Consider the following 25,240-nt stretch of genomic DNA (forward strand, 5'->3'; position numbering starts at 1 on the left):
GCCTTTCATAGTGGCACTTCAAAGCCGCTTTCTTTGCAGAATCACCAACTGCAAGTGAACCATCATCCATGTGAATGCACTTCTCTCCAACAACATGATTTTCCCTGACACATTGTTTTGCAAACAGCAACACCTCAAGCCACTGGTCCTCATGCTGCAGAACATTGGCAAGCTACTTCCTTTCTGCTTCTCCTCTGGCTTCGCATCTAGCTACTTTATATAGTTCTTTGCTACCATCACCCTTCCAGTCCTGTTGAACATTTATAAACCTAAGGTATATTGAATTTAAAATATGGAAGATATTAACTTAAGACAAGGATACTTTAAAACCTTTTATGAGTTGAAATCTTTCTGATGAAAATAATACCTTGTTTGAGTTGTATCATCATCATCATCTTTTAATGCCCATGTTCCATACTGGCATAGGTTGGATGATTTGATAGGATTTGATAGTTCTGTGCATTGCATCATGCTTCAATGTCTGCTTTGGCAGGATTTCTACAGCTGAATGCCCTTCCTAATATCATCCATGTTACAGAGCATACTGGATGTTATTTTTGTGGCACCAGTACCAGTGAGCTTGCCATGCAGTTTGCAAGGCTAAGTTCCTTTTTAACTGAGTGGTGCTACAATGGAGAGAGAGAGAGAGTAGGCTTTATACTAGGTGATGAGAGGTTAAAATATGAAAGATACAAGAACAGAACAGGTTTCTTGTAGAGGACTATAAAGTTGTTCCTACTATAGAAGAGTTGGTGTAAGTAACTGAGGTTGGGCTGGGAAGAGAGGTAAAATAGTGGTGATGAAGTGTCAGGTTGAGCTCTGAACTACAAGAAGGTGAATGGGAAGAGTGGGGATGAGTAGAGGTTGCAAGAATGTATGAGGAAGGTGAGGGATGGTTTGAGATGGGGAATGACTGAAGGAGTGAGTATAATGAACAACAAGGGCTAAAAAGTGGTTGATTATAAATAGATGGAGGTGAAGGTAGAGAAAATTGGGTGATGTTTGTAAAAATTGGGTAAGGTTGATAGGTGGATGTAGTGAATAGTAGATAAGGGGATAGTTGTTGGGGTGGGGGGGAGGTAAGGGCGAAGAGAAGCATTAAGCTAATGTGTTAAAAGTCTTATTCTCCTCAAATTACTTAAGAATGATTTTTATATTTTTTCAGCAAGATGAAGAAAAAGTGAAAGATGCAGCTGGTTCTAAGGGAAAATTTATGCCTTTAAATATTCAAAATGGAACAGAGTCAATTATGAAGAAGGTACTCCAGGAAAAGTTCTTCAATGTTTTTTTAAAATCTGGTTTGAGAAAAAAAATATATAAGTATAGGATATATATATATATATATATATATATATATATATATATACATATCATCATTATCATCATCATCATCGTTTAACGTCCGCTTTCCATGCTAGCATGGGTTGGACGATTTGACTGAGGACTGGTGAAACCGGATGGCAACACCAGGCTCCAGTCTGATTTGGCAGAGTTTCTACAGCTGGATGCCCTTCCTAACGCCAACCACTCAGAGAGTGTAGTGGGTGCTTTTACGTGTCACCCGCACGAAAACGGCCACGCTCGAAATGGTGTCTTTTATGTGCCACCCGCACAAGCCAGTCCAGGGGCACTGGCAACGATCTCGCTCGAAAATCCTACAGGAGCCAGTCAGGCGGTACTGGCAAAGGCCACGCTCAAAATGGTGCATCTCATGTGCCACCCGCACACGAACCAGTCCAGGGGCACTGGCAACGATCTTACTTGACTTGCCGGGTCTTCTCATGCACAGCACATTTCCAAAGGTCTCGGTCAGTAGTCATCGCCTCGGTGAGGCCCAATGTACGAAGGTCTTGCCTCACCACCTCAGCCCAGGTCTTCCTAGGCCTACCTCTTCCACGGGTTCCCTCAACTGTTAGGGTGTGGCACTTTTTCACGCAGCTATCCTCCTCCATTCTCACCACATGTCCATACCAGCGCAATCGTCTCTCTTTCACGCCACAACTGATGCTTCTAATGTTCAGCTTTTCTCTCAAGATACTTACACTCTGACGGGTATTCACATTGACATTACACATCCAACGGAGCATACTGGCTTCATTCCTTGCGAGCTTACGTATGTCCTCAGCAGTTACAGCCCATGTTTCACTGCCATGTAGCATGGTTGTTCGTACGCATGCGTCATACAGTCTGCCTTTTACTCTGAGTGAGAGTCCCTTTGTCGCCAGCAGGGGTAAGAGCTCTCTAAACTTTGCCCAGGCTATTCTTATTCTAGCAGCTACACTTTCAGCGCACCCACCCCCACTACTAACTTGGTCGCCCAGATAGCGGAAGCTATCGACTACCTCTAGTTTTTCACCCTGGAATGAGATAGAAGTTGTTTCCTGTTTGTTTACAGTCTTTATTGCACCTGAACATCTGCCACAAACAAAAACTAACTTGCTAGTTAACCTGCCTTTGATGTTGCTGCACCTCTTATGTGTCCATAGCTTGCACCGGGTACATCTTATAGAGTTACTACCTACTCCTTTTCTACATACTGAGCAGGGCCATCTACCTGAAGGGGTTTGTGTTTTATCTACCTTCCTACTTATTAGGATTTTGGTTTTAGCTAGGTTGACTCTAAGGCCCTTCAATTCTAGACCTTGCTTCCACACCTGAAACTTCTCCTCTAGTTCTGATAGTGATTCCGCAATTAGGGCAAGGTCATCAGCATAGAGGAGCTCCCAGGGGCAACCTGTCTTGAACTCCTCTGTGATTGCCTGGAGGACTATGATAAATAAGAGGGGGCTGAGGACGGAACCTTGGTGGACCCCTACCTCTACCCGGAATTCTTCGCTATACTCATTGCCAACCCTCACCTTACTGACAGCGTCTCTGTACATTGCTCGCATAGCTCTCACTAACCATTCTTCTATCCCTAGTTTCCTCATTGACTACCAGATAAGGGATCGGGGGACCCTGTCAAAGGCTTTCTCCATGTCAACGAAAGCCAGGTACAGAGGTTTATCCTTAGCTAGGTATTTCTCCTGCAACTGTCTCACTAGAAATAAGGCATCAGTAGTGCTTTTACCTGGCACGAACCCAAACTGCATCTCATCTAAATTGATTCGCTCCCTAATTAGTTGGGCTATGACCCTCTCTGTAACTTTCATAACCTGATCTAACAGCTTGATGCCTCTGTAATTATTTGTATCTAAAGCGTCACCTTTACCTTTGTAGCAGTTGACTATGATGCTGCTACACCAGTCATTGGGTATGACTCCTTCGTGTATCACCTGGTTCGTAATACGGGTGACTAGGCTATAGCCAACACTGCCAGATATTTTGAGCATCTCTGCAGTGATTCCTGATGGGCGGGGGCTTTCCCGGTCTTCATACTCTTAATTGCTTTATCTACCCTGGTACTATCAACTCGGATAGCTGGTCCCTCTATTGGGTCGACATACAGCAGGCTCTCTTTCTCCCATTCATTCTCTTTATTAAGCAATCTATCGTAGTGGCATCTCCAGACCTCTTTCTTTGCATCCTCATTTAATGCAAGCGTACCATCATCCATGCGAACACATTTCTCTCCTACAACATCACTATTCTCTCTCCTACACTGTCTTGCAACACGAAATACCTCGAGTCTTTGGTCCTCACGGCGCAGAACATTGGCAAATCTTTCCTTATCTGCTTCCCCTCTGGCTAAATAAACCTGTCGCCTAGCCTCCCTTCTGGCACATTGGTACAATTCCCTGCTACCACCGTTCTTCCAGTCCTTCCAAGCCTGTTTCTTTTGTCTAATAGCCCTGTCTACCTCCTTGTTCCACCACCACGTTACTCTGGATCGGGAGGGGACCTTACACCACCCACAAACCTGGTCGGTGGCTTTCAACAGGTTGTCCCGCAGAAATCTCCAATTGTCTTCCACGTTGTATGATGCTATATCCCCTTCTATTTCGTTAAATGCTTCAAGTAACTTGTCTCTAAGTCTCTGTCCGTTTGCAGGGTCTTTAAGCTTCCACACCCTTCTCCTCCAAGCCTGTCTAATTCTGGGCACCCATTTCGCCTTGATCCCAAAGTCGCTAACTACTAATCTATGTTGTGGGGTACATTCTTCGCCAGGGTAGGTTTTGGCATTTATAAGCCGCCCTCTTTCCTTATTTCTGGCGAGGATGTAGTCGATTTGGCTAGAGTGTCTGCCGGAGCGGTAGGTGACTAGGTGACTGGCAGGTTTCCTGAAGTTGGTATTGCAGACCATAAGATCGGTTGCATCACAGAACTCCAGCAGTCATATATATATATATATATATATATATATATATATATATATACATATATATATATATATATATATATATATATATATATATAAGAATTTAAGGATTGGAGAAAACGCATGTTATAATTGCATACTTTATTCCTACATATGTTTCAAAGGATTACAACCTGTGTGATCCATAGGGATCTTTGATATTAAAATTGTAACTTTCTCATCAGGGAAAGCATGGGAATCATCTTAAACGTAAGACATTATGACCGCATAATGTCTTACGTTTAAGATGATTCCCATGCTTTCCCTGATGAGAAGGTTACAATTTTAATATCAAAGATCCCTATGGATCACACAGGCTGTAATCCTTTGAAACATATGTAGGAATAAAGTATGCAATTATAACTTGCATTTTCTCCAATCCTTAAATTCTTAAATATACTCAAATACCCAAAATTTCAAAGAGTTCCTGCCTTAAAAACAGGAGCTAACCACAGTTATTTTGTGTTCTTTGCTACATTGGTTTCTATCAGAAGAATTTTTATTCATTAAGATAGAAGAAATACACATAATTATATATATATATATATATCACCAATACTGGCACTTGTGGTGCCAGTTGAACCAGTAATTACTGTCTGGTTTTCCAATGCAGAAAATACTGGCTAATACAGCAGCCACTGGGGTTTTTGTATTTGTATCTGCAGTTGGTTGCCGGAATAGCAGCTGCTGGGGTATTTGTATCTGTGGCTGGTGGCCAGAATAGTAGCCGCTGGGGTTCTGAGGGTTAAGTGATTTAAAACTGCAAGAATATTTCTTTGTCTTTTAGAATAACATCTCATCTAGCAAGTTAACATGATGAATGAATAATGGCAGGAGTAAGATATTATCTTTTACTTGTTTCAGTTCTTAGACTGTGGCCATGCTGGACAAAACCTTGAAGAAATTTTAGTTTAAGGAATTGACCCCAGTACTTTTATTTTTTAAAGCCTGGTGCTTATTCTATTGGCCCCTTTAGCTGAACCACTAGGTTACAAGGATGTACATACGATGGGCTTCTTTCAGTTTCCATCTATCAAATCCATTCACAAGACGTTGGTCAACCTGAGGCTTTGGTGGAAAATAATTGCCGATGGTGCCATGCAGTGGGACTGAACCTGGAACCATGTGTTTGGGAAGCCACACAGCTACAGGCAGCATGTTACGTCTAAGAAGTGAAACAACAATGCTACAATCAGAATTCCACACAACAATGAATATGTACAGGGAAAGAACAAAAGCTAGTAACATGATGTATTAAGTAGCCCAAAGAGTTGTATAAAATAATTAATCAGTAATGGCATAGAATACCTTGTAATTAGATGACCATTAGAACTGTTTTATGATCAACTCTTCGACAAGGAACACAAGTATGGAAATGGAAATTATCTATAGTTGTGTCTGAAATCTGTCAAAAAAGCCATATTTAAATGCCTCAAAATTAACCAATGAATTAAGCAAATGAAGTTATTTTTAGGCTGTGTCATTGTTAACCTATTACCTTCCATAATTCTATTTAACTGGAATTTTTTTATGAAACTTTGATTTCTAGCATAAAACAGCCTTAGAAACATGCTGGAATGATCAAAATAACATTTCAAAATAACATTTTAAATAGAAATAAGCGAGATATTGGGTGAAAAATTAGCAAACCTCATTTGAATATCAGAGAAATATACCTAGTAGATATAGCAAAAAGGTTATATATGTGTAAATATTGACAGATAATTACGAAATTTGTAATTTTTAAGTGATCTCATATGAGATCACTGGTAGGTAATGGGTTAATGAATGTTGTGTTTCTACTATTGTGATGGCACCTGTGCCCAGCGTCGCCTTTCTGGCACTTGTGCCCGCGGCATGTGTAAAGACTTTCGAGCGAAATTGTTGCCAGTGCCCCTAGACTGGCTCTTGTGCGGGTGGCACATAAAATACACCATTTTGAGTGTGGCTGTTGCCAGTACTGCCTGACTGGCCTTCGTGCCGATGGTACGTAAAAGCACCCACTACACTCTCTGAGTGGTTGGCATTAGGAAGGGTATCCAGCTGTAGAAACTCTGCTAAATGCTGTGCGTGGGAAGACCCGGCAAGCCAAGTGAGACCTAAATCTAAGGTCTCAGTCAGTCCACTTATGTGTACCTTCCTTCATTGGACACTAAACTCCACTTGCGAAGACCTGTTGAGGCAAGTGAAATCGAAATCGAGTTAAATTCGACGACTGGCACCCACGCCAACGTCGTCTCCTTCATTGGACACGAAACTCAGCTTGTGAAGACTTATTGGGGAAAACGAAATTGTGAAGGCACCTGTGCCCAGTGTCACCTTTCTGGCACTTGTGCCCGCGGCATGTGTAAGGACTTTTGAGAGAGATCATCGCCAGTGCCCCTGGACTGGCTCTTGTGCGGGTGGCACATAAAATACACCATTTTGAGCCTGGCCGTTGCCAGTACCGCCTGACTGGCCTTTGTGCCGGTGGCACGTAAAAGCACCCACTACACTCTCTGAGTGGTCGGTGTTAGGAGGGGCATCCAGCTGTAGAAACTCTGCCAATTGGAAATATGCTGTGCGTGAGAAGACCTGGCAAGCTGAGTGAGACCTAAATCTAAGTCCTCAGCCAGTCCACTTATGCGTACCTTCCTTCCTTCATTGGACTCTAAACTCCATTTGCGAAGACCTGTTGAGGCAAGTGAAATCGAAATGGAGTTAAATTTGATGTCTGGCACCCATGCCAACGTCGTCTCCCTCATTGGACATGAAACTCAGCTTGCGAAGACTTATTGGGGCAAGCGAAAGCGAAATTGTGATGGCACCTGTGCCCAGTGTCGCTTTTCTGGCACTTGTGCCCGCGGCATGTGTAAGGACTTTCGAGCGAGATCGTTGCCAGTGCCCCTGGACTGGCTCTAGTGCGGGTGGCACATAAAATACACCATTTTGAGCGTGGCCATTGCCAGTACCGCCTGACTGGCCTTCGTGCCGGTGGCACATAAAAAGCACCCACTACACTCTCTGAGTGGTTGGCGTTAGGAAGGGCATCCAGCTGTAGAAACTCTGCCAAATCAGATTGGAGCCTGGTGTAGCCATCTGGTTTCACCAGTCCTCAGTCAAATCGTCCAACCCATGCTAGCATGGAAAGCGGACGTTAAACGACGATGATGATGATGATGATATATGTAAATATACACACATTCATGTTACTTTGTCTTTTAACATGCTAGTTTGTGTTTTAAACCCGTTTACATCATAGGATGTAAACAGGTTTAAAACATACTTATTCTGTTATTGACTTCTGCAGACAATATTGCAAGTGCTGCATTTGATTGTTATTTGAATCTTTCTCATTATATTCGTATGAAAATATTTTACAGTCCTACATTTCCTATATATATTTTCAGTTGTAATTGAAAAAGCTTATTTTGATAACAATTGTATTAGGACACATCAAGTAAACACATGGCAACAGCAAAACACTACTGACAAAACAATTCCATATGATTCATACTGTAACATATCTTCTTACAGCTTCAGTACATAATCTCAGTTGAAATCTAGTAAACATGTGCATACTTTCCTTCTTGTAGCATCCTGCTGAAAAATCTCGTCCATTACCACCACCACCAGTCATTGATATAAGTAATAGTGAACCTCAGAACACAAATAGCTGTGTTCCTCGATTATCATCAAGTTCATCAAGTTCAAAAGAGTGCAGTTCTAATCTTGGTGAAGGTGAAGCTCCAAAGGTAAAGTTTGTGGTATATTTGTAATTCACTTTGTTCACTAGTCATATTTTAATCCCATCATCATCATCATACGTCTGTTTTCCATACTGGCATGGTTTCTGTGGTTGGATGCCCATCTTAAAGCCACCCACTTTATAGAATATACTAGGTGCTTTTTTTGTGGCACCAGCACCAGTAAGGTCACCTTGTTGCAAAATAAAGTCCACTCAACTGGGGTGAGGTAACATTTCAGAAGGTGGCTTTGTGCCAATTGATGAGAGGTTAAAAGAATAATAGGGGATAGAGACAGGTGTCTTGCTGTAGAAGAGTTACAAGAATATCCCTATTGGAGAAGAAAGGGAAGAAAGATAGAGATGGAGAGAGAGATAGTGGTGGGTTTGTGTCAGGATATACACTTAAGGCACAGTGGGGAGGGGGAATATAGGTGAAGTCTTACAGAAGATTGGACTGGGCAAAGGAGAAAGTTTTATAAGAATGTGTGGAGGGATGGTTAGATGGGATAGAGGTGACTGAAGTAATTGATGGTGTGAAATATAGGTGTGACTCAGTGGAGGTTCATGTTGAAATTTGTTGCCTATATAATTATTTCTAACTGTAATTGCTTCTATCTTCCTTACCTGTGTAGCAGTTGCTACATCAGTCATTGGAGATGCCATCTTCTTGAATAACCTGATTAACTATATTTGTGGCTAAACTATATCCTACTCTACCAGATATTTTAAGTTTCTCAGCAGCAACTCCTGATGGGCCACGCACTTTCTTTGTCTTCATATTCTTAATTGCCTTATCCATCTTTAATAGTTTGAGATGTGTATTTGTGATAGCAATGTATTAAGGAAACAAAACATGCATGCATGTATCGTTCATGAATATTGTTTCACGGAGAGCAAGCAATAAATTCAGGCGATACAGATATTTAGCGAAGATGATTTATTCATTGTAAAATGCCATAGCATCTTGGTATGTAAACTTACAAGCTCTGAGTGTGTGAATTCATTATCAAATGGTACCTACTGTGAGACAGGCATCGTGACACCAGGTGTAGGGTGCTGAAACAAAGAAAGAGAGCTATCAGTCTTAGCTGTGGGCAGTTGGCAAGCTCACTGCCCAAAGGAAAAAGAGGCTGAGTCCTGTCATTCGGGCTTCTTATATGCCTTTCACAACTTCCATTATCTGTAAGGGCTGTTGTGTTTTGCACATGAGTCATGGCTGCCTGCTGTGCCCCTTCCAGGCTTTTATGTTTAGCCCTGAGACAATCCAAGCAGGGATGATGGACATGCTACAGACTCCCTTGGCAGCTGTGAATTTATGGCAAAACATACCAGGAGCCTTTACGGTACAAAATAATAAACCAAAGGAAATGTAATATGTAACAATACAATAATGAAAATAGGGTGCAGACACAACAATGAAAATAGCATACATAAACAATGAAAACAAAATATGTAAAAGTTCATTCAATGTTCCTTTAGATGTGGTAAGTCTGAGTCAATTTTTGTGGCCAATGCACTTTTTGTACGCTACTAGTAGTTACGGATGGCAAATTTGAAGTTTGTTGTGCAGTGTATGCATTATGTGTAATGGGAGTGGGAACAGTTGTGTCTATGTAAGCCTTTTTCAGTCTATCCACACTGACAGTGTCTTTCACACCTTTATAGTCAATAGTGGCAAATTTTTCTGAATGGGATGAAACTTGGCAAGGTCCTTGGTATGGAGGGGTTAACAGATGGCTAACCGCATCATTTCTCATGAAACCATGAGTCCAGGATGATATGTCTGCAGGAACATAGGTTTTAATGGATTGCTGTCTTGTGTTGTTGGGAGGCAAGGTCTCCATGTAATGTCTAAGACAATCCATGTAGCTTGTGTAATCTTTTGAATGCAAAGAAACTGGAGTGATCATTTGACCAGGTAATGATAAAGGTGATCCATTCAACAATTGGTAATCCATAAAGGTGATCCATACAACAATGTCTGCTTTGACAGCAAAACTAAGACCAAAAAGAAAAACGGGCAAATATTCTGTCTATTTCTGTGGGTCAGGATATGCACACAGAGATGCTTTTAATTGGCAATGGAATCACTCAACGCATCCATTTGAGACAGGATGGTAGCTCATGTGTAGCTGTATCTTGATCCTAAGATTTTTGTCAGATCATGGAAAAGATGTGATTCAAATTGTCAACCTCTGTCAGTTGTAATTGTTGCAGGTGTACCAAAATGAGAAATCCAACCTGATATGAGCGCCTGAGTGACAGTTGGTGATGATATATGTGGATATGCTGGAAATGTGCATCAAGATTGGTGAATGTTCCCAGTGGTGCTTTGATGTGCCTGGAACCTTCATTTTCTGGCAAGGCAGGCACTTCCTGGCCCAGTTGGTGATGTCTTGTCTCATGTTGGGCCAGATGAAGCAAGTTGAAATTAGCTTCAAAGTGGCAGCAATGACAGGATGTGAGATGTTATATAGTGCAGAAAACACTCACTATCTATGGTTCTCGGGCACAAATGGATGAGGGTAATTGGTAGAGATGCCGCAAAGAATCTCAGAGTTGGAAGTTGTTACAGGTAGGCCTTGAAGGTCAAGGGAGAGAACTCTGGTTTGCTGTTATCTATGTCCTCTGCTCATGGTTGATCTTTTGCCATGGCAACCAAATCAATCTCAGTAGGTGGGAATATGGAGTCGATAGACAAACGAGACAAAGCATCAACAGTGATATTCTCTTTTCCAAGAATGTGTCACATATTGCTGGTGAATTGGGAAATGAAATCTAAGTAACATATCTTGAGGTGAGAATTTGTTGAGCTTGCATTTCAAAGCAAAAGATAGCAGTTTGTGATCAGTGTAAATTGTGAAATTCCTGCTTTCCAGCACGTGCTGGAAATGTTTTACTGTGAGGTAGATGGCGATCAGTTCACAACTGAAAGTACTGTAATGAACCTGGACTGGATTGAGCCGTTTTGAAAAGAACACAAGAGGTTTCCATTTGGAACCACACTGTGGGTGTAACACAGAACCAACAGCAAGGTCCAAAGCATCTACAGACAATGACAGCTTTGCATCAGGAGCCAGATAGGTCAGTATAAAGACGTGTGATAAACTCTGTTTGATATCCTGAAAGGCTTTGGTCTGGGTAGAAGTGAATGAGACAGGTTCATTTGTTTTCTTTCTGTTTTGCAACATATCTGTAAGGGGTGCCAATATTTGCACACAGTTAGGAATAAAATGTCTGTAAAAATTTAGGAGGCCTAGAAAATGATGGAGTTGATGCAGTGAAGTAGGTAAAGAAATCTTTTCGACTGCATCGACTTTTTTGGCTAAAGGCCTGATTCCGATTTTGTCGATGGTGTGTCCCAGGAAGGTAAGGAAGCTCTGAAAACACATTTTGTAACATTCATCCAGGTATTATGCTGTGACAAATGAGCAAATAGCTGTTGTAGATGACTTTCATGTTCTGCTTCTGATGAACTGGCAATGAGGAGATCATTGATGTATGCATATACAAAATGGAGATCACAGCTGACTTCATCTATGAAGCATTAGAAAGAGCTCGCAGCATTCATAATCCAAATGGCATTGTTAAATACTCGATAGCTCCAATGGGAGTGGTTACAGCAGCTTTTGGAATGTCAGTAGGGTGGATAGGTCTTTGTGATATGCACGGACAAGATCTAGTTTTAAAAAAATAGTACTGCTGTGTAGCATTGTTGTGAAATCCTGGAAGGGTGGAATGGGAAACCAGTCTGGTACTGTGATGGTATTCAGTTGTTTATAGTCCCTGCAGGGTCTCCAGTTGGCAGATGATTTCTTCGGTATCATGTTTAATGGAGAAGCCCAGCTACTGGAAGAAGGACGTACAATTCTGAGCTGTAACATGTTCAAACTCCATTTTTGTGGTCTTAAGTTTTTCTGCTAACAAACATATTAGGGGAGAAAAGACAGGAGAGCTTGTGGTTGAAATGTGGTGCTCTATTGAGTGTGGGTTGTCTTTTCTATAGGACATGAGTTTTGGTAACTCTGGGAACAACTGCAACAATGAGTGGTATTTGTTGACAGCAGCAGCAACATAGAAAACCAGGCTGACTGTGGAAACAAAAGAGTCAGTGCCACATACACTGAGTTGCATCTTGCTGTCAATCAGTTGCCTGTTCTTCAGGTTGACCAGCAAGGAAAAATAGGAAAGGAACTCTGCCCCAAGAATCGGGTATGGCAGGTCAGTAACCAGAAAAACCCACTGGAAGCATCATCTGAGTTGTAGATTTAAGGTGAGAAAAATTTTGCTATATATTATGATAGGTGAATGGTTGACTGCTTGCAAGGTAGTGGCTGAAGGAAAAGTTTTTCTATGAGTTTATTTAGCTGGCTAGATACTACTTGCGGCTCCTGAGTCAACCAGGAAGCTTTTCTGCGAAATTTCATCTTTAATAAGAATTGCACAACTTGGTGGGGTGATACCAGAAATAGTAGCTGTGCTTACTGCTCCATTCTGATGTTTCCCTAGGTGTTATATGAGCAAGGTGGTGTGCATTTCCTTGCCTTGGCACCAAAATTGGTATGGTACCAACATACAGCTGATTACCAATGTACTGATGTCTGGATAGAGATCTTGAGCAAGATCGGCATCTTGCAAGTGGGACTGTGTTCCTTTCTAAACAGAGGTTGTGAACTTCCACTACCAAGTCTTCAATTGTTTCTTCTGTGGTGCAACGAAAATCCTGGAACAAGGATGCTATGGCCACTATAGTAGTGGAAGCAAAAGGAGGTGTCGTCAGAGTGGTTATCTCCATTATTTTATCTGCTGATGTCACCAATTGTTCAATGGTACTGATGTCGCAGGTAGATAAGAAAAATATAGCTGTTTGAGAAAACCACTCTATAATGAATTGTCTTCTGCAAGCTGGTGCATTCTGCCTAGTAGTTGTTGGATTTGTAATTATATCCCAAACTTCACTTGTGAGAGCAGGTGGTAAAATGCTTATCAGGAGATGCAAACACTATGTTTTGGATGACATGTGGTTTGCTGCAAAGTAGGATTCCATTTGGGCAAACCAAACAGAAATGTCTCTGGTGAAAATAGGTACAGGTGGATGAGAAACAGCAGCTACTGGAGGTGACGCTGTTGTTACTTACCGCATGTGTGAGTCTGCTGTTATGATGCTCTGTACTGCCATGTGAGAAATACTTTGCTTTTGTCCAATTTCAGGTTCACCACTTTAATAGTTTGTGATGTATATTTGTGATGGTGAGGGTGGAATATTAGGGAATCAAGATAGGCATGCATGTATCGTTCATGAATATCTTTTTGCGGAGAGAAAGCAATAAATTCAGGCAATACAAATGTTTAGCGAAGATGATTTATTCATTGTAAAATGCCATAGCATCTTGGTATATAAACTTACAAACTCTGAGTGTGTGAATTCATTATCAAATGGTACTTACTGTGGGACAGGCATCGTGACACCAGGTGTAGGGCACTGAAACAAAGAAAGAGAGCTATCAGTCTTAGTTGTGGGCAATTGGCAAGCTAACTGCCCAAAGGAAAAAGAGGCTGAGTCCTATCAGTCGGGCTCCTTATATGCCTTTCACAACTTCCATTATCTGTAAGGGCTGTTGTGTTTTGCGCATGAGTCATAGCTGCCTGCTGTGTCCCTTCCAGGCTTTTATGTTTAGCCCTGAGACAATCCAAGCAGGGATGACAGGTGTGCTACATATCAATAGCTGGTCCCTCTGTTGAGTTTATATTGGGAAGACTCCTTTTCTCCCATACTTTCTCCACATTTAATAACTTTTCATAGTAGCACTTTTCAGAATCACTAAATGCAAGAATACCACCAAATCTCACGTCACGTTTTGAGAGAAAATACTATACCAGTGTGGAATGTGGAAGATATCACCCACATCATCAGCATCTGCCCCAAAATGTTCACAAGATACTACATATCCCTGAGGCATAATATAGTTGAAAAGACTATTTACAATGCTATATGCAGGAAGGATTGCCCTGATGTTTTCATCAAATGCATGTCAAAACCAGGATGTATTGACACCTTTAAAAACACAGAATACTGTTGGAACACTCCAGCAAAAACAACAGTTTGGTGCAAACACAACATCGCTGATATTACTAAACATTATTAAATAGAAGCAACCTATATGGAAGAAAAAAGCTTGAAGAAAACATTGACAATCTGTGCTACCATATTAGATCGTTAACCACAATAATAAAATGCAAGAGGAATAAGTTCACACCTCATCTATTACATCTCATACAAAAAATAACAAAACTCTATGGCAGCTCTTCCACACCAAGCTCTTAAAGGAAAGTTAATTCATTTCTCTAAAGCATGAACTCAGGACACTAAACAAAGAAACTTCATTATCATGGGAAAATTTTTGAGCAAGCCAGTATTGACTTGCTATAGCACAAACGAATCTTGGTATTCAGGAATGAAACCACCAACATTAGGTAAAAGCTGCTTCAATCAATTCCATGAGAATCATTGTGAGTCCAACAACATAGTGCCTGATGAGCAGGCAGGTGGAAATAAGTGAGTGTGTGGATGTGCCTAATAACTTTTGATAAGCAAAGTTGTACTGTCCAAAGTAAGAAAATACCACCGGCACCTTGTGACAATAATACTTGATATAGGAAAGCATTTGACATTATTCCTGTACTCTGAAGTCTCTATGCATAGCAAAAGTACCAGCTGCTTTAGCTGCTGTCATTGATTGGGTTACAAGGACCTAGGCAACAACCTTCAAGCCCATAACTGAAAGTGGAATGATCATCTTTGATGTTATCATCATCATCATCATCATCATCGTTTAACGTCCGCTTTCCATGCTAGCATGGGTTGGACGATTTGACTGAGGACTGGTGAAACCGGATGGCAACACCAGGCTCCAGTCTGATTTGGCAGAGTTTCTACAGCTGGATGCCCTTCCTAACGCCAACCACTCAGAGAGTGTAGTGGGTGCTTTTACGTGTCACCCGCACGAAAACGGCCACGCTCGAAATGGTGTCTTTTATGTGCCACCCGCACAAGCCAGTCCAGGGGCACTGGCAACGATCTCGCTCGAAAATCCTACAGGAGCCAGTCAGGCGGTACTGGCAACGGCCACGCTCAAAATGGTGCATCTCATGTGCCACCCGCACAAGAACCAGTCCAGGGGCACTGGCAACGATCTTACTTGGCTTGCCGGGTCTTCTCACGCACAGCCCATTTCCAAAGGTCTCGGTCCGTAGTCATCGCCTCGGTGAGGCCCAATGTACGAAGGTCTTGCCTCACCACCTCAGCCCAGGTCTTCCTGGGCCTACCTCTTCCACGGGTTCCCTCAACTGTTAGGGTGTGGCACTTTTTCACGCAGCTATCCTCCTCCATTCTCACCACATGTCCATACCAGCGCAATCGTCTCTCTTGCACGCCACAACTGATGCTTCTAATGTTCAGCTTTTCTCTCAAGATACTTACACTCTGACGGGTATTCACATTGACATTACACATCCAACGGAGCATACTGGCTTCATTCCTTGCGAGCTTACGTATGTCCTCAGCAGTTACAGCCCATGTTTCACTGCCATGTAGCATGGTTGTTCGTACGCATGCGTCATACAGTCTGCCTTTTACTCTGAGTGAGAGTCCCTTTGTCGCCAGCAGGGGTAAGAGCTCTCTAAACTTTGCCCAGGCTATTCTTATTCTAGCAGCTACACTTTCAGCGCACCCACCCCCACTACTAACTTGGTCGCCCAGATAGCGGAAGCTATCGACTACCTCTAGTTTTTCACCCTGGAATGAGATAGAAGTTGTTTCCTGTTTGTTTGCAGTCTTTATTGCACCTGAACATCTGCCACAAACAAAAACTAACTTGCTAGTTAACCTGCCTTTGATGTTGCTGCACCTCTTATGTGTCCATAGCTTGCACCGGGTACATCTTATAGAGTTACTACCTACTCCTTTTCTACATACTGAGCAGGGCCATCTACCTGAAGGGGTTTGTGTTTTATCTACCTTCCTACTTATTAGGATTTAGGATTAGGAAAATATTTCAAATGGAATATTCCCAGGAGATAGTCATTCTATCATTCTGTTTATTTTGACATTAAATCCATTATCATTTCTACTATAAAAATTCAATAGTCACATGTTTCCGATTGCAACTTTTAAAGATACCAGTGTAACCCATAATTTCTTTGTGGGTGCTAAAAGTGTTTACAATGCCAAAAAAAATTAGACTTAACATTTTCAGCTGACATAAGAATGGAATTTGGCCAATAGAAGTGTTCATATTTGATTGTTGTACATGAAAAAACCAATCTCCCAAACCCAAAACCTGAGCATCAGTGGTCTCTCCATCTCTCCTGTTCCATGTAAAGAATGCTAAAGATACCTTGGCATTGATGAAAACATATCATACAAAGGTCTCCTTGCCTTGACATTGCATTATAGATGTAAGCCTCAACAAATTCCCTCTGAATCATGTGAGCACGAAAAAGTAGATGATAAACAATGATGATGATGATGACCCAAGAATACTACACCAGACTTTAAAAAAATATGGTAGTTGGAACTCTCCTCTTACAAGACAATACATTTAAAGCACCAATGCTGATACCAATATTTGGATTATTTGACTTGGCTGTAGAGGGAATTCTCAACATAGACATTAAGACCTGTAAGATCCTGACATCAGCTGGAAGCTTCCACAGAAACAGTGATATCAACAAGCCCTACCTCAGAAGAAGTAATAGAAGTAGAGGCTTGAGATCAGTGCAAACAGCCTTCAAATGTTGTATAGTCTTTCTCAGACAGCACCTGCTAAACTACAGCAATTAAGTAAATGCTTAAACCTAATATTGAAAAGAGAAGAAAACAACATCTTACATGTCAGCAGTGACATTCTCGGGTAGCACTGTCTTCTTGACAACTCATACAACTGAAAAGCAGCTGAGCTAACATACCTCAAAGAAAATCTGTATGTGAAATGCTCAGTATACCAAAAAAAAAAACAAAAAATAAACAAAGACTATGCATGGGTGTGTTTCCCAAAGACTTGAAGATGGCTGTAATATCAACATAATGTGCAGCCTTTCTTGGTCTCATGAATCCTACATCACATCGCACTTTGAAGGCTGTGCTTTTGCAATCCAAGAGCAGGAGATTGCAACAAAACACTTAATAAACAAAAAGGACAGTGAAGCCCTTGGTGCCCCAAGACGCGACTGGAAATGTCAATTATGTCACATCATATGTTTAATCAGCAACTGCCCAAAATTTTCATCAAGATATTACTTCCCAATGCAAGTCTACATTGCTAAAATAATATATAGTGCCATCTGAAAAAAACTGTTCTTGGATGAATATAGAGAGCACCCCTGTTATTGATTACATATATAACCATCAACACCAGGAATATTTGTGGAACATTCTTATCAAAACTTCTACCAAGTGTAAATATAACAGGTTGGATATTATTGTTTGGAACAGACAAGAAAAAAGGATGTACTTACTCATAGATCATCTATCCTGCTGATGTGAATATTTCTTCAAATGTCAAAGACAAAGAGAATAATTATAGACAACTGCTTCAAAACTTTCAGCTTCTATACCTAGATTATAAATTTACATTTATATCATTAATAATTGATGCATTTGGTTTTGTGAGTAAATGCCTAAAATGACAGTCTGGAAAAGTCAGGATTTTCAAAATAAAAGAAATCAACCATTTAATATGCACATTACAAATACAATCTGTGAGTGAAACAGTAAAAATATGCAAGACTTTTTCTCAAGTTCACATCTTTGTTAGAAACCACTTTATTTAAAAATAGAAGAGAACATACATACACTACACATGCGGTCACACACATACACACAATTATGGAGTGAGGTTGTTAATGTACTTTTCAGAAAAAAAGAGTGCTTGATGCATAATTTTTGTGAAAGAATGCAAAGGCTGCATTGATCAACAGTTGTAAGTTCGATCATCTTAACATAAAGAAAAATGTATCGCCATCATCATCATCATCTGCATCTTGTTTGCATGAGATGGTTGGGCCTCTCCAACACAGCATCTCACCATTTGTTGCATTCCTTTGTCATCCTCTTTGTTTCTGCATAGTTATGTGTCATCAGTTATAGACACTGAATCAGTTATTCATAGTCCACTAAGAACTTTTCAATCTGGATTTAATTAATCAAAGATACACTAAGCAATGATGATTAAAACAAAGTTGTGCACATTTATATTTAACATATTTACATTCAGATGTTAAAAGACTTTCATTACAGTGACCGTCTTGAAGAAGAAATTCTCCTTATAGACAGTATGTGCGTGAAAATATACTGTCCTATTAGGAGAATTTATTCTTTAAGACAGTAACCACAGCAAAGGTCTTTCAATGTTTGAGTGCATATGAACATTTTAGATATAAAGGTACACAGCTTTTCATTGATTACTCACCCCCACTGTGCAACCATACTATCTTACCTCCTCCACCAACATATGTCTCATCCACCTCATGCACTATGTATGTCTTACTCTTCCCCATCCACTTCTGCAACCTACTCAACAGCATGTACTCTCTGTCTCACTCTCTCTTTTCCTGTTTACTTTATCATCATTACTATGCTTCTGCTCTGCACTATCAAATATCTCTTTTATTTCCCCACTCACTCCTGACTCCACTGCTCCACTCAGTGGGCAGGCAAGCTACCAATTGGCTAGCTGGCTTCTGCACAGTTTTCATATGCTAATGTCACTTGCAAGGCATCAGTCAGTCTTATTCTATAGTTAATGTGCCATGTAGGGAGACTGAACCCCAAACCATTTGATTATAAAGTGAATTTCTTAATCTGTAGTCATGCCTATACTTGTTAATGTAAGATAAACACAGATTACTTTCCTGAACTGTGGTTTCATTTGGTCAGTTCTTTGATCAACCACGCATATCAGTGTGTTGAAAAGCATATATAATATGTTCAAATGCATGAGTAAGAGTTAAAATAACAAAGGTTGTATTTATTTGTAGAGCCTCCCTAATGTGCTTGCCCGGCAGAAAAGGCGTCAGAAACAATCTTTATCCTGTTGTAAGTATTTCTCTTTTACACTTTATATAGTACAGTGCATATTATTTAAAGTTCTAGATTAGTATAACATGGATAACTAAGACTGCATGCTAATCAATATATACAGTTCTTTGTCTCACTGCTCAAGATTCATACAGTGAGACATAGAACTGTATATACTAATAAGTTTGCTGTAATTGATAAAATAAAATCCCTATAAGATATTAGCTATATTTTTTCCTACTTTGAAACATTGTCCTTGTAACTAAGTAGAAATAATTATTGTCTTTTGTCTGCAACACGTGATGGAATGTGTTGGAGAATGCTTGTTCAACTTGTAGAAATATGGAAAAACAGACATACGATGAGGATGAGGATGAAGAGTGTAATGATGATGATTATGATGTTATCCTATTTTCTTTGTTTCTTCCTCAAGTTTTCCTCTTCCTCCTGCTGATCATAGCCAAACTTTATATGTACTTTATGTTTTGCTGTGGTTTATGTTTGGCTCAGGCAAGGTCAGGTTCTTAATAGTGTTGTTATGATCTGCTTCTGACTTCTCCAACACATTTATACCCATCATAAGTCTTAAGTGTTTTGATTTGTGTGCAGTGTCAATATTCAGTTGTAGGATTTAACATTTGATTTCATATATTAATACTGTATTTACCAAGAAGGCAGCGAGCTGGCAAAATTGTTAGCATGCTGGAAAAAAATGCTTAGCTGCATTTCATCTGTCTTTTCATTCTGAGTTCAAATTCTGCCAAAGCCAACTTTGCTTTTCATCCTTTCAAGCTCCATAAACTAAGTACCAGTTGAACATTAGGGTCAGTATAATCAACTTACCTCTCCCCTTAAATTGTTGGCCTTGTGCCAAAATTTGAAATCAATATTGTATTTACCAATGACTTGTTAATCTTAGATTATTTTAATCACTGTAAAAGCTTTATCTTAAAATCTCAATTTCTCCCTTGAATATATATATTCTACGGGCATGGCTGTGTGGTTAGGAAGCTTGCTTCCCAGCTGCATGGTTTCGGGTTCAGTCCCACCGCGTGGCACCTTGGGCAAGTGTCTTCTGCTATAACCCCGGGCTGACCGAAACCTTGTGATTGAATTTGGTAGGCGGAAGTTACTGCCGTGTGTGTATACGTCTGTGTATGTGCTTGTGCCTCTCTCCCAGAGAGTGAGAGGGGGAATACCTCTACCATATGAAATGTGCTCCTGTTACTGAGGATACATGTGCTGAGGTACCATTAATATATGTGTCCTATTGGTCCTTTACATTATTTATTTATTTACATTTGACGGATATTTGTCCTCATCTTGTTTGTTGTTAACACAACGTTTCGGCTGATATACCCTCCAGCCTTCGTCAGGTGTCTCGGGGAAATTTTGAACCTGGGTTCTCATTCCTAACGATGTTACTATTATTATATTATTATTATTATTACTATTATTAATCAGGTCGCTGCCATGAATCGAACTCGGAATCTTGGGGTTAGTAGCCCGCGCTCTTAACCACTACGCCATATGCCCGAGACACCTGACGAAGGCTGGAGGGTATATCAGCCGAAACGTTGTGTTAACAACAAACAAGATGAGGACAAATATCCGTCAAATGTAAATAATGTAAATAATGTAAATAATTCCTCATCTCTTAAATATAGAACTCTATTGGTCCTTGTTTTACTTTTCATACTACAATGTTTATTTTCAATAAATTCATTCATATTACAGAATGTATCATAGTTATTGTTTTATTCTTATTTCGAAACAAATATATGATATCATTGATCTACTTAAAATAAACTTGAATCATATCACACTCTTCTACCTGAATTTGTTTTCTACTCTCAAGTTCAGACCTTTGTGTACCTTCTGGCTCAGACTTGCTTTCTTTACACTCTAGATAAAGGACTAAATCAACCTTAGTAACATTTAGAGTTTCAAAACTGCTTGTGTATTTTTTATCAATTTAAATAATTTAAATTGATCTAAAATACTATCTGGATTTTCCAAAATAGCAATTAAAAGTAAATTCTCAGTATGTTGAGTCTGTAACACATTTTAGCTCCTAATTAGAAACATTTTACTCTCTTATTTTGCTAATGCATGAATGTTTGGCTTCCCATTTTTATTCACACTTTATTCCTATGTAAGAAACAATTATTCGAAAAAGATTACAATTACTAGGAAGATTAGATTTGCTTCCCATAATTAAGTACAAAGTCTAAAGAAATATTATGCTGTATGAGTGAGTATATATCTATATATATATAAAATACTCAGTTTCATCATCATTATCATTATAGGAAAGTTGGTTATACATCATTAGATGTATACCTGACTTTCCTATATAATATTATGAATATAACGGAACGCTGAACTCCAGACTATCAACTTAAACAACATTTATTCAGGTGGTAAATATATACATCTTTAGCTCTTGTTTGTTGTTACAGCTTCTGTTCTGTGTGAGCATGGTTGTTGGGACGTTGGTATGTAGATGTAAGCGAGCTGTCGAGCGTAAGATGGAGAGAGACAGCTAAACACGTCCATGCTCAATCGCTGGCCAGCAAGAAAGAGAGAGAATGAAGCGGGAAAGCTTGCTTGTTGAATTCCACACATGCGCACGGTGTTACTACATCATCATTGCTTAACATGTGGTCTTAAACAATGATGGTGATGAAACTGAGCATATATACTTTTCTTTTTGGTAACACTCAGCTGTTTGAAGAAGGAGGAAAGGAAACTAGACAGTGGGAAGAGAGAAAATATCATATACACATAAATACTAACTCAAGTACATCTGTATATATATACACACACACACACACACATGCATACATATATATTACAAATGATTATGACATAACAATAGAATTTGAAAGTTTAATCATATTCATTTTTTGTGTTTTCTCTATTTATATCATCATCGTCATCATCATCATCATCATCATCATCATTATTTAGCATCTGCTTTCCATGCTGGTATGGGTTAGATGGTTTGACTGAAACTGGTAAGCTGGAGGGCTGGTTTAGCATGGTTTCTACAGCTGGATGCTCTTCCTAATGACAACTGCTCCAAGAGAGTAATGGGTGCTTTTTATGTGCCACCGGCACAGGTGCCTGTTACATGACACTGACATCAACCTTGACTACAATTTCACTTGGCTTCACAGGTCTCCTCAAGCACAGCTTATCACCAAAGGTCTCAGTCACTTATCATTGCTTCTGTGAGGTGCAATGTTCAAAGGGTGCTTTTTATATGCCACCAGCAAAGAAAATCTATTTTGAATCAAACATGCACATATACAGACACACATATGCACGGATGTGAATAATTTGCAGGGAATGTGTTGCATATGTTGTAAATGTGCAATTTTTGCATAAACTAAACCTGCTGCCCCTTAACCCATTTGCAAGAACATGTACCCATGTATGAATGTGTATATATTTTGAATACATATACAACATTTGTGAAATTAGGTAGAGTGTTTATTGTAGAAAACAGCAATGTAAAATAGTGAGTGAATCATTAACTACAACATATTGTACATATTAACAGTAATCAAATCTGTATAATATTTGGTGAGTGATAAATATAATTTTCTCAGTTTCTTGTTATTTTGCCATTTTTATTTACATCCTCATACTCTCATTAGCAACTTTCATCATGTACACTTTTCAACAAAAGCTCCATCATTATTGATGACATGGGGGTACATCTATAATTTATTGATGATAGTAATTTAAGTAAACATTTCAAAACTTTGCATTATGATATAAACCGACTACTCACTTGTAGCACTGGAACGTCATGAATGTCGAGTAGAACTTAAACAACCATCAAAGTTAGATGAATCATATGACATCCACGGTGAACCAAGATCAGTTGTGAGTATTAAATTTTGTTTTGCATGACATGTAAAAAAAAATAGTTGTTTTTCAGTTGCTTAAAAACAAAAATCAAATATTACAATGGACCACAAAAATCATAATACTAATGCTTTATATAGACACTGAAGTGTCAAATAAATAAATAAATAATGTTCCTGTGGATAGGACATCAGTATATTACATTACATTCTCAAATGATCTTGAAATTATATAAGTGGAAGCATATAGAATTTAGTCTCTTACTCAGGAGCAGTGATTCACCAGCAACAAATATGATCTCACAACTCACAAGCTGTACAATTTCTACACTATCATGTTTCATCTACTATATCACTTTAATTATGAATAGAAAATCTATGGAAAGAGTTAGTGGGCTGTAGAATTTGAGTTGGTTGGATCAGCATATATAGAATGATATATATTTTGATTTGTAATAATGATAGTAATCTTAAGTTTAAGAAGGTTGATTACTAAACCTATGTTCATCAGTTCAAATCTTGCTATAGCCATTTTGATGTACCCATAGACAATTAACATTAATCTGCATACTTCAGCTTGCCTAACTGACAATACTTTATGGTTGAGTATTTACAAGTAGAATGAGCATATAACAGTAATATATATAAAGGTGTATTAAATATCATATAAGTGCTTACGTTGTTGTGTCTATATTTATTTAGACTTGGTAAGGACTAAGCAGCCTGAGATGATGTGGTCAACTGTCTCATTATGCTAGTTGCACATTCTGCATTTTGTATTGAGGCCTGTTTTCATTATTTTGTTTTTATAATTTTGTAGTCAGGCATTGGTCTTGTGCAGCAAGAATCAGTCCTTCTGTTTTGGCTTTTAGTCCAAAGCTTTTGAGTTATTGTTGGCTTTTATTTAGGCTCACTTCCTCTCTGTCAAGCCTTGGAGGGTATTGGCCATTAAGTGATTTTTCTCTTCATTTCTTCTTCAGTGTCTTTTGTAATTCAGTTTTCATGTTTTTTGTCTCTTTGACCATTCTGCTATGTTGTCATCTGGGGGTTAGTGTAGTTTGTTTCTGTTTTGTATTTTGTCGCCTCCTTGTGTATAGAGAAAAGCATTTTCTTTTTCTCATGTTGCTTTACTACATGCAGTAGTCTTCCACTCCTTGTTTCTAAGTACTTTGCTAGTCCAACTGTTGTTATTTTAATGTAAGTCTCTGATATAGATATATCAGGCCACAGCCTCCTTCTGAGTAAGGTAGATATAGTCTGTCTGTGTCTGCTTTGGGGTGATGACTTCGGCACACTGTTAGTACATAATTTACATTTGATGGATATTTGTCCTCATCTTGTTTGTTGTTAACACGTTTCGGCTGATGTACTCTCCAGCCTTCATCAGGTGTCCTGGGGGAAAATTTTTTATTATTATTATTATTACTATTATTATTATTATTATTATTATTATTATTATTATTATTATTATTATTATTATTATTCAGTAGTTTTATTTTTATAACGTGCTTTCACATCACTACCGAGCGCAGCTCTGTGCGCCTTGGGTATGTGCTGTGGTTTGCTGTGGTGCTCTTATAGTTACTGTATTGAAATTGTTTTGCGTAGGATGTGTGCAGTGCCCAGTAGTGCAATTTTCTGTATGTTATATATATTTGTAAGTCCTGGTGTTTTTGTTATGTATTTGTCTGAATATTTTTTTATTATACCTAAGGCACCTACTATGATAGTAATTGTTTCTGTTTTTAGATTCCACATTCGAGTTACCTCTATTTCCAGGTCTTTGTATTTTGAAAGTTTTTCCATTTCTTTTAGAGAAACGTTGTCATCTGCTGGTATTGATACATCAATTAGAAAGCATTTTTTTTCTTCATGATCTTTGACAACTATATCTGGTCTATTTGCCTATCTGTGTGTATTGGCATATCCCAGAGTATGGTTGCTTTCTCGTTTTCTGTGACCTTTTCTGGCGTGTGTTTATACCATCTTTTTTCTGTTGTTATTCCATAATGTTGGCATAGCTTCCAGTGTATATAGGTCCCAGCTCTGTCGTGTCTGTGAATATATTCCTTCTTAGCCAGGACTGGGCAGCCAGAGATAATATGATTTATTGTTTCTTGTCGATCTCCACATATTCTACAGTTACTTGTTATATTTCTTTTCATTATGTGTTTTTGGTAATTTCTGGTGGGGAGGCTTTGGTCTTGTGCAGCAATTAAAAATCCTTCAGTCTCTGCTTTGAGTCCTGAGCTTCTCAACCA

The 25,240-nt window shown here is 39.3% G+C and overlaps 1 protein-coding gene across 18 annotated transcripts in view; it reads left to right on the forward strand.

The window, feature by feature from the left end:
• The window catches only part of LOC106872580 (uncharacterized), a 248,572-nt gene that overhangs the window by 121,405 nt on the left and 101,927 nt on the right, over positions 1-25,240 (forward strand). For 15 of the 18 annotated variants that reach the window (XR_016241608.1, XR_016241606.1, XR_016241609.1 and 12 more), the window contains 4 exons: positions 1,166-1,258; positions 7,873-8,031; positions 19,062-19,119; positions 22,910-22,998. Coding sequence is in view for 14 of the 18 variants with exons in the window: in XM_052967277.2 (XP_052823237.1) it covers positions 1,166-1,258; positions 7,873-8,031; positions 19,062-19,119; positions 22,910-22,998 (399 nt within the window). In the remaining 4 variants the exon portion in view is untranslated. The remainder of the gene's footprint in view (positions 1-1,165; positions 1,259-7,872; positions 8,032-19,061; positions 19,120-22,909; positions 22,999-25,240) is intronic. The other 3 variants (XM_052967279.2, XM_089351051.1, XM_089351049.1) reach the window with 1 other exon arrangement.

This window comes from Octopus bimaculoides, chromosome 4 (genome assembly GCF_046866305.1).
Source record: "Octopus bimaculoides isolate indiv1 chromosome 4, ASM4686630v1, whole genome shotgun sequence".
Lineage (NCBI taxonomy): Eukaryota > Metazoa > Mollusca > Cephalopoda > Octopoda > Octopodidae > Octopus > Octopus bimaculoides.